The sequence below is a fragment of the Lycorma delicatula genome, chromosome 7, assembly GCF_047948215.1.
Source record: "Lycorma delicatula isolate Av1 chromosome 7, ASM4794821v1, whole genome shotgun sequence".
Classification (NCBI taxonomy): Eukaryota; Metazoa; Arthropoda; class Insecta; order Hemiptera; family Fulgoridae; genus Lycorma; species Lycorma delicatula.
Genome location: NC_134461.1, coordinates 116189611 through 116201102, shown reverse-complemented (window position 1 = coordinate 116201102; position 11492 = coordinate 116189611). Strand labels below are relative to the sequence as shown.

At 30.4% G+C, this 11492-nt stretch overlaps 1 protein-coding gene across 1 annotated transcript in view; it reads right to left on the bottom strand.

Annotated features, from left to right (window-relative positions):
* Window positions 1-2915: 2915 nt before the first annotated feature.
* LOC142328366 (uncharacterized) overlaps window positions 2916-11492 on the bottom strand; it is a 68861-nt gene continuing 60284 nt past the window's right edge. The window contains exon 8 of the mRNA XM_075372073.1: window positions 2916-2921. Coding sequence (XP_075228188.1) covers window positions 2916-2921 — 6 coding nt within the window. The remainder of the gene's footprint in view (window positions 2922-11492) is intronic.

Sequence of the window (11492 nt, the reverse complement as noted above, 5' to 3'; positions counted from 1 at the left end):
TTTTTGGTACAAAACTAAAGAATTGACAAAACTGGATGTGCGGGCGTATCGTTGGTGAAAGAACCATGAGTTGTCTCGTCATAACTCTGGTCTCTTTTTTTGCGGATTTTTTCACGTAACCGTTGTAAAACACCTTCATAGTACGCACTGTTCACTGTTTCATTTTGAGGCAAGAATTCAAAATGCACAATTCCATTAAAATCGAAACACTTTGACATTGGATCGAGATTGTTGTGCTTTCATGGGGCGTGAAGATCATTTGTCAATTCATTGTGATGATTGAACTTTTGTCTCGATGTCGCAGACAGAAACCCGACTTTTGCTTTCCGTTATGTTCCTTCGTACGAATATTTCATCGTCTTCAGCTTCTTCAGGAAGTTGCCGACAAACTTCCACTCAATGTTCTTTCTGGTGTTCGGTCATCGAACGAGGAACAAACTTTGCTGCTACTAGATACATGTACAATTTTTTAGTCAGAATGTCATGGCGTAATCCAATTGAGATGCTAACCTTTTCTGCAAGTTCTCTGACAGTCAATCGGTGATTTTCATGTACCATTGATTTTCTGAACGTGGGAGTTATCAGTTGAAGTCGGAAGGCCTTGCTGATTGAGGGTCATCTTCAATTGACTGACCATCAAGTTAAATCTTGAAAACAATTATTATTATTAATTTTTTTGTCTTATTTTCTATGTTCTTAGACTAATAAATTGTCTTTATATAACGATTTTTTAGTTGTTAGTTTCTAATTATCCACGTCGAACCGCGAACAAGCGACAATATGTTGGAGAGAAGCTTTTGATTAATAAACGATTAGGTACATTTTTCGTATATAGCGATTTGTAAAAACCACTATATCTATGAAATCACTATCTGTATCACTTTATAAAAATTTTTCTCTTTAAATATATGCCATATATGTATAACAAACTTTTATCAGATATTCATTTAATTTTACGGTAAACTACGTTAGATATAAATTTTACTGTGAGTTCACTATGAATATCCTGTTGATAGAAAATTTTCTACTGTTATGATTTTTAATCATTTTTACGATTAGATTTTCACATATATCTAGATATTTAAAGTTGATTGTATTCCTAATACAAAAAAAAAAACATGTTAAAGTGAATGATATATTGTCGCGTGTTCGCGAAGCGATCAGGAGAGATTGACAATTGAAAATGTTTATATGATTACAATTTATTAGTTTAGGTAGATAAATAAAATAAGACAAATCAATAATAATAATAATGACAGTAGTAATAATAATAAAAAACGGCAATAATAAACGACAATAATAAACAAATAATAACAATAGTAATCACAACCACAACAATAATAATAAATAGTGATTGCATACAAAACAAAATTTAAACTAATCATCCGGATTTATTTACAGGTAGTTAATTATTGAAAACCAAAATTCAGTCCCACTGACAAAAGACATGACCGCTAATCTTAAAACACTTTTAACAACTAGTCTTGTATTAACAACAGTAGTACAATAGATAAGACAAATATAAAGTTCTTTGACTGCAAATACCTTTATTGTTTACAAATAAAACTACCCTAACAATTTATGAATAAAATTTAGTGCACTGTCTCTTTCACTTATAGTCTAAGAGTAACTCACCGAACCATTTCTTGTTTTCATGTACTCTCCACACTAGAATTACTATTGACGTCACCTTAATCGCGTCGAACGTGTACGCACTAGAAATTCGCGCCTTTACTGACCTCCTCGCAGAACACTCTCATTTGAACTCCCTTGCAGACTGACTATCAACTGGTCTTCCCCGGAGTATTTATACTCCTACCCACTTTGCCTGCAGGACCGGACTCAACTCAAAACGTGAGAATGATCGTCCGTCCTCACATTTTCCCATGAGATTCCTACCCTGATCCGGTAACCCTTCTCATGGAACAACATCAGTTTAGGTGTGTGAGCGGGCAGTCTTACTAATGATGATTGTTAAACGGACCTGTTAGCTTTATTAAAAGGGTTTCTTTTAGCCCCTTTCTGGATTCCTCCCATTATTATATTTTCTACTATTTTTGTCTTAATTGGCAGGAATCCGTTACTCAGATCCGTTATACCGGTTTTGTTACAAGATCTTAAAAGAATATTTGGTAAGTTAACCATAATCAAAATAAACAATTCAACTATTGAAGATTTTCTTAAGAATTTTGCTGATATCTATCTGATTTGTCATACAAAATTCTACACCATTTGTGTAAATAGTTTTTTTAATCGCTTAAGTAAATACTTGATTACTCTTTTCATAAAAGAAGGTTCTTTTTAACTATTATCCACGCACTAGGTCATTCATAACAATGAAAATTTTACGGTACATCATCACTACTCTTACAAAAATATTTCATATCGTTAATAAATAACATATTATTCAATGTTATTTTTTAATATTATAAATAATTTTTTTTTAATATAATTAAAAAAACTCAATAAAAATTTACAAATAATTTTTTTACCTTTTCGTTTAACAAACTTTATAGATCTTAAAGATGTGATATTCTTTCCATTTAACTATTTTTCATCCTCCTTTTCCTGATCTTCAAACCTGTTAAACAAAATGAATTATGATTCTAACTGGATTATTCTTGCTGATTACAGTATCGAACGAATAGCATACAAGGAACTAGATTACGAACCGAATTGTGGAATTCTGCCATAGAAGGAAGGTAAGTACATAAATAAATTTTTACGATTCATTCACCACGTAAACTCAGGGCTTGTGTTATGAGAATATAAAATAAACATTTTGTAGCGTATGAAAAAATGCCGTGTCTTACTGGGATTCGAACCCGCGACTTCCGAATGAAAGAGTGAGTCGCTACCATTCCGGTACGAAGATCGACGAATTAGTTTTTACATAAAAAAATCTACGGTGAATTTTACTCCTAAAAAAATATGAATATATGAATTAATATAATAATAATAATGAATCTTTCAAATTGATTCTAATATCGTTAAATATCAACTGAACTTCGGCGCCTATGCCTAAACAGTTCTAAACTAAATTTCTTTAAGAATATTTACTGATATTTTTTCGCTTTTCCCTGATCAACTTTCATCATTAAATAAAAAAACACTTTTACACAAAATTTAATTAATTTTTGACAACTAATAATCCCACTCCGAGACGCCGCCCGCCAGGGCAATCCACTCGGAGGTCTTAGCTGCGGAAGGTGTGAAATAGGCACACCGGGAGATGCTAGTTATGACTAAAAGGTAAAAAATAATTTTTTTTTATTTTCAAAACTTTCCTTTCTTCAAAAAGTAAATAAAAAACAGTTCGTATTAAAAAGTAAAAAAAAAATTGTTTTCAAGAAAATTAAAATTTCTATTCATACATGACTTAAAAGAAAAGTATCTGTTGCTCTGTAATTATCAAGATATTGCGTATGAGAGCGAGCCCCACCGCTTTTCTTTTTAGTCATGCATATATAGAACATTTTTTAAAAGTAACTTCTTGAAAACAAATTTGTTTTTACTATTTAGTATGACATGTTTATATATATTAAGAAAAGCATGTTTTTAAAAACTTTTTTTTTAATTTCAATTTCCGTCAATATCCGTATTTATTTATTGTATTATTAAAATATAGATTGTTCAAAATGAATGTAGTGGTTCTAAAGCTACGTAATATTTCTCAAGTTACAATGATTACTTGTATTTGAAATGAAAGAGCAACTCAAACAGTTTTAGCTGTGCGCAAGCTCATAAACTGTTTCCTGTATCTTCCGTTTGAAAGCGTTAGTAGTAAAGATGGCGATCTCCAACAGAAACCGTTCTGTGTTTTACAGTGCAAAATGTGCATCTCTAATTAACGTTCAACGTCCATTTCGTTGTAATCTCTTAGTGATAATAACATTCGTAAATGGTATAAAACAATTGAAACCACTGGCTTCACAAAAGTGAACATTTTTTGTGCCCCACCCAGACGGCAAGTTTACGGGCCGTAATTTTTCGTGAAAGCAAGTGTGTCTGCAATGACCTTTCTTGATATGCTACAACTATGGTTTTTGCTTCAACTGTAATACGAACCACAGATTTTTATTTGGCAACAAGATGGTGCGCCTATTCATTGGCATAATGCTGTACGTGATCAGTTAGATGAAATTCTCCCCGACCGCTTGTTTGGTTACCGGGGACTAAATGATAGTGTTTTTTTGCTTGGTCTCTCCATGTTCGCTCAATCTTATCACGTGCGATTTTTTTTTTGGGGAGGTTTACAAAGAATCAAATATATGTACGACAGTTATCGGCTTACCTACCCCACTTACTCACTGGATTGATCTAGTGGTGAACGCGTCTTCCCAAATCAGCTGATTTGGTAGTCGAGAGTTCCAGCGTTCAAGTCCTAGTAAAGTTAGTTACTTTTATACGGATTTGAATACTAGATCGTAGATACCAGTGTTCTTTGGTGGTTGGGTTTCAATTAACCACACATCTCAGGAATGGTCGAACTGAGAATGTACAAGACTACACTTCATTCACACTCATACACATCATCCTCATTCATCCTCTGAAGTATTATCTAAACGGTAGTTACCGGAGGCTAAACAGGAAAAAGAAAGGACTTACTCGACTTGAGACATGCTGTAGGATTGAGTCAGCTGTCGCATCAATTACTCCGGACTTGCTGTGATTAAAGTATGAGATGAACTTTCCTATCGACTGGATGTGTGTCACGTGACGAATAATACTAACATTGAATACGTATAGGAAAAACTGAGTAGCTCTTTCATTCATGTAAAATTTATCAATGTAAGTCACACTGAACAAATATAACGTAACTTTAAAACCCCGGAATTCATTTTGAAATACACGGTATTTAATATTTGATTACTAATTCGCATAAATCTTATTTAAGAAAAAAATTAAATAAATAACATATTTAATTATTGATATATTAAAAACAATTTAGTACCTTTTCAATTATTCTAATTTGATGATTCGTACGACAACAAATTGCAATATTTGATAACTTTACATTCCACGGTCATTGTTTTTTTTGTAGCATAATTGCTGCAGTATAAGTGTGTGTAGATTATTCATAATTATTTATCGAGTAACATTCATTTTTACACTTTATTTAGCAAAAAAATTAAAATAATTAAATTTACAAATAGTTTTAGAAATAAATTAATCAAAAAGCATAGCATTACATACTTTTTCCTTTTCTTATTAGTGTGTATAATCTCGTAGCTTCGAATTAAATTGTGTCCACAATATATTAACCCAATTAAGCATATGCTCATAAATAAATTCATTGCCTGCGTTTTATAAATGAAGGAAATATCTAAGTAAAAAATAATAATAAATTAAATAATAGGATTTAAAAATAAAAAAAAATCCATGAAATACCTGTATATATATTTTTCTAACCGATACTTGAACTTACAGAACAAATTTTTCAATAAACTGTAGCTACATTAGTATAAAAATAACCAAAAAGTAAACTTTTTTTACACTAAATTTTATCAAGAAGTATTAAAACTATCATTCGTTTTACTAAGAACAAATATCTTTTTAATTTGGCGTACGAATAGATTTTTACTTAGAATAAGTTGGTGAAATAAAAAAAAGATAATATTTTTTAATAAAAAATTAAAATATAAAACCCACTTACCAGCAATCTTTTAATGCGTCCTAGCGCTTTCGGTAACGAATTCCATCTTCAGGAACTTAATATTTTTTTGTTATTAACTAAAACTTTATCGTCATGAGTAGAATCGTTGTGTGAAGTGTGTAAAATATATAATGGTGATCGTCATGTGTTAAAATTGCGTCGACTTAACGTCCTGTCATAATGAATGTGACATTCGTTATGATAGGAGGTTAAGTCGACGCAATTTTAACACATGACGACCACTTTATATATTTTACACACTTTTCACAACAATTGTACTCATGACGATTAAAAAGTTTTAGTTAATAATAAAAAAAATTAAAAAAATTAAGTTCCTGAAGATGGAATTAGTTTCCGAAAGCGTTAGAACGCATTAAAATATTGCTGATAAATGGGTTTTATTATTTTGATTATTTTAAAATCATACCAACGGGCCACATTTGATTGAATTATATTATTTTATACCTTAGAATCTGCTGTTTTCTTTATACATTACAACCAAAATTAAGGTTTCAAAATTATATTGTTAATGAGAGATTTTATTATTTAAAAAATGCGAAACCCGACTAATAATAACCTGAAAACCTCGAAGTCTTAAAAGTTCTTTTTTAATTAGCATTTCCATTTATAATTATAATTTTAATTAAGGTTAGGTTAAAAAAAAATTGGGTTAAATTTCAATGAGAATAAAACTTAATTTATGAAGATTTCTGAATCTGATAATAGTAAATTATTATGGAACATCCAAATATAGAACAAATGATTTGATTGGATTTATATATTTACATACCAACACTAAAACATTAAAAGCATGGCGATCAAATCTACCTTTGTAATGAAAATTTAGTTAAAACGAAGAAAATAGGAACAGTAACTTAAAAATATGTATGTGTTATATATATAGAAATATGCTGTGCTCTGTAGATAAAGAAAACTCAGAATTAATATGAACTAATACTGCTTATATTGAAAAACAATCTTCTTTTTTTTAATATCAAAATTATAAAGTAAATCTCTAAAGCCATCAAAGTGGGTAAACTTTAAAAATACTCAACAATGGGTTGTCCTCTTTATTAGAATTAAAATATATCGTTCAATTCACCTGATTCCGTCGAAGTAAAGAGCGTAGATAACTACGACGAAAACATTACCAAAAAAATAGTCCGGATGGAGCAGCCATAAGTTAAGAGACAGGAAGGGATGATAGGTGAATAGATGAGTGACGACTGATTTTGAAAGGGTGACAAATCCAATTTGAAAGGTTGAATTGGTAAAATGGATAGTAGAATATTTTACAGAGAGCGTCATGAAGGGGAATTGGAAGGGAAGGAGGCTATAGTGCCAAAAATAGGAAAATGGGAGGAATAAGGGAGAAAGGTGGAATTTTAATAATCATTTAATCAAAGTGAATTAAGTTCGAATGAAAAACGATCATTAATTGTAAAATGATATTTTTTCCCTTATTCCCTTAAGAATACGTTAAAGAGTGAAAACCAATTCTATTTTTTGTATAGAAATAAATAAATATATATATTTACATATTATTATTAAAAAAATCTATTTGTATACAAATATATCTTAGTACAGTATTAAGATTTGGATGTTATAAAAATATAATATATTCAAGGTAAGAATTATCTAGGTTAGGTTATGCATTGATTATTGCAACTTTATACTAATTTGAAATAGGTTAAACAATATATCTTAGGAATTATAATCACCTATATTATATTTATATATATTTTATCATTAGTCATATTAGTCATATATTTACATTTTAGTCATATATATATATATATATATGACTTCTGTATTATACTATTAGTAGTGTATTATTAAGAATTAGGTTTTTTTGTTGTCTTCAGTCATTTGACTGGTTTAATGCAGCTCTCCAAGATTCACTATTTAGTGCTAGTCGTTTCATTTCTGTATACTCCCTACATCCTACATCCCTAACAATTTGTTTTTCATATTCCAAACGATGCCTGTCTACACAATTTTTCCTTCTACCTGTTCTTCCAACATTAAAGCGACTATTCCAGGATGCCTTAATATGTGGCCTATAAGTCTGTCTCTTCTTTTAGCTACATTTTTCCAAATGCTTCTTTCTTCATCTATTTGCCGCAACTCCTCTTCATTTGTCACTTTATCCACCCATCTGATTTTAAACATTCTCCTTTAGCACCACATTTCAAAAGCTTCTAATCTTTTCTTCTCAGATACTCCGATAGTCGAAGTTTCACTTCCATATAAAGCGACACTCCAAACATATACTTTGAAAAATCTTTTCTTGACATTTAAATTAATTTTTGATGTAAATAAATTATATTTCTGACTGAAGGCTCGTTTCGCCTGTGCTATTCGGCATTTTATATAGCTCCTGCTTCGTCCATCTTTAGTAATTCTACTTCCAAATAACGAAATTCTTCTACCTCCATAATCTTTTCTCCTCCTATTTTCACATTCAGTGTTCCATCTTTGTTATTTCTACTACATTTCACTACTTTCGTTTTGTTCTTGTTTATTTTCATGCGATAGTTCTTGCGTAGGACTTCATCCATGCCGTTCATTGTTTCTTCTAAATCCTTTTTACTAGAATTACTATATCATCAGCAAATCGTAGCATCTTTATCTTTTCACCTTGTACTGTTACTCCGAATCTAAATTGTCTTTAACATCATTAACTGCTTGTTCCATGTAAAGATTAAAAAATGACGGGGATAGGCAACATCCTTATCGGACTCCCTTTCTTATTACGGCTTCTTTCTTATTTTCTTCAATTATTACTGTTGCTGTTTGGTTCCTGTAAATGTTAGCAATTGTTCTTCTATCTCTGTATCTGAACCCTAATTTTTTTTAAATGCTGAACATTTTATTCCAGTCTAAGTTATCGAATGTATTTTCTAGATCTATAAACGCCAAGTATGTTGGTTTGTTTTTCTTTAATCTTCCTTCTACTATTAATCTGAGGCCTAAAATTGCTTCCCTTGTCAATATACTTTTCCTCAAACCAAATTGGTCTTCTCCTAACACTTCTTCTACTCTCCTCTCAATTCTTCTGTATAGAATTCTAGTTAAGATTTTTGATGCATGACTAGTTAAACTAATTTGGCTTTTTTTTAGTTCTTTTTTTTTGGTGTGGTATATATAAAGAGATCCTTTATATATTGTGTTTCTATCAAGAACCCAATGCTTAAATTTTATGCTAAACTATATTGTATATTCAAATATAACTGCTTAGGATAATTTTGTATAGAGAATAGTAAAATAAATGATATAGATAAAAACATATATTAAAGAGGAAGATTTAGAATTTAAGATTGTTATACTTATAAATATTTATTCTGACTTTTATTTCAGAATAAATATCTGTATTTCAATTTTTATCATCTTATATTAAATGCTTAATTACATATTACGTATTACTATATTTTTGTAGTTTTCATTATGTTAGTCATTGTTCTCATGTATTGTTATTCATGCCTCTAAAAAATTACGTATTACTGCAAACGTATTACAACGTAGTATCTCTTTGAAATAAGTAATTTACTTCAAAGTTATATCAATTATAAAAATTAATAAAATTTAGTGTATAAAATAGATATTATATGTGAAAGATTTAAAATAAATAGCTTTTCTCTCAAATAGTCTGTACCTAGATAGCTAATTATTTGTACTGCTGCGTAAGAGATTGTATCTAAGGAAATAAACGAATCTGAAATATTATTATTATATATTTATAGTAATAAATAACAGTCTCAACAAGATCAGCAGGTAAAGTTGGTACATAAACCCGATGTTTAATAAAACCTCACAAGAAAAGATTTAGCGAGATCAAATCTGGAGAGCGAGGTAGCCATGTAATTGGACCTTCACGATCGATCTACACTGACAATCTCGGGCGTCTAGGCGATAGTGAGGTGATACCCTGTCTTGCTGATATTAATAACATCGTCTATGGTTATCGTTAACAGTAATTATCATCATCTAACTGAGAAACTAGAAAATTTTGAAACATGTCCAGATAAACGATACCATATGCGGTTGTCTCCTGAAAGAAGAACGGGTAATTTTTACATTATTTGTTTGCTTAGGCCATAAGAAACATTGATCTAAAGGCAATCACGAATGTGCAGCAAAGTTTCATTAAGGTTTTCGCTACCCCATATTGGGCAGTTATGGATGTTTACCTTACCACTGACTTGAAACGTTGATTTATCACTAAAAATTACCTTATCTAAAAATGTATCATTGTCTGCAATTCTATTCATCATTTCCAAACAAAACTATAGCCGAGTAACTTTGACGTCACATGTAATGTGTTGAACCACGGTTAGTTTGTATAAAGTGCAATTATTTTCGTAATACGCGCCAAACAGCCATTTGTAACGCCAATTTCATGTGACGCACGTCGAGTTGATTTCTTCGGATTACGTATAAAGCTTTCTACAAATTGTTCTACAACAGCTTGAAAATATAAAATTGAAGCTACAAATTAGAAAAATTAAGAAGAAAAAATCGACAGATATATAATACTTTGTAATAACTATTTTGGTTTTTAAAAGATGCAATACTATTTTTTTTAAATAGCAATGTTGTTCTTAGTGAGTGCGAACTATTTCTGGGCTACCTCGTTGGTGATTAGAAGGTTTAGGAAAATTTAATTGATATTTGCAAGAGTTAAGATTTTTCCAGCTTATTCCATGAATTAAAATAAACAAGTTTTTTATAGACTTCAATTTGTTTAATGCTAAACCTTACTTTATTACGAAAGATTGTATCTAAAATTACATCATTTTCACACTATCGATTACGTCTTCCCTGGACACAATAACGCTTATTATAACCCTCATTAATAAGAATTTTGCTCGTCACTAATATTCATCTCATTAAAATGCTTAAGAATCTGTTTTTTACCTTCAACTGGAACAGCCTCATACACGTACTCTAATATGTACGCACGCACATGCATAAGCATTCCCTAAGATTATATCATCCTACACTTTGCCACGTCACACTGCACCGATCAGCTGATATAGATTGGGTCAGTTCCAAAAGCCTTGTACGGGATTACCTTGGCGGGATTGAAAATTGATCATTGGTCTAGCCTCACACGCTCGCTTACTACATTAGTGTAGTGAAGCCGTGCACGGGTGCTGACCTTGACTCACCAGATGGTGACCATGAACTTGTGCTTCAATGTCTATACCACTGATATTTGTAAGGAATATTTTTAAATAAAGATGAAATCGTTATCTCTTTCAAAAGAAGAAAGAAAAAATCGAGAAAAAAAAGCAAAGTATTATTTCGTCCCATCAGAAGTCGAATTTCGGAAAATCCTTTCTTAGCATGTCTTTACTATATAAAACAAACATTCTTAAAATTTCATATCTCTAACTTTAATAGTTTCGGTTGGGCGTTGATGAGCTAATGAATCATTCATTCAGGACATCTTCGTTTACAGATCTAGATTACAAAACAAAATTTGTAATATTTGAAATTTCTTTGTTGCAATGAGTAGGATTTAAATATATATGATTTATATGGATCTATATCCATTGTGTCAAGACGTTAAATGAAAAACTGAAAATTATATCTATAATTTCGGATAGAAACTTATTTTCTGCTCTCACTTGCAGCCTAATAAGTGTCCATGCATTATTTGTAAAATTTTGAATTTCAATTTTATTATTAATTATTAAATTTTATCACATTCAAATTAATAATTATTGCTTTAAAAAAAAAAATTCATTTGACAATGCTTAAAGAAAAATATATTGGATGATTTCTAAACAGGTTTTAAAAAAATGAAGTTATTTTGTTATGTGATTATATA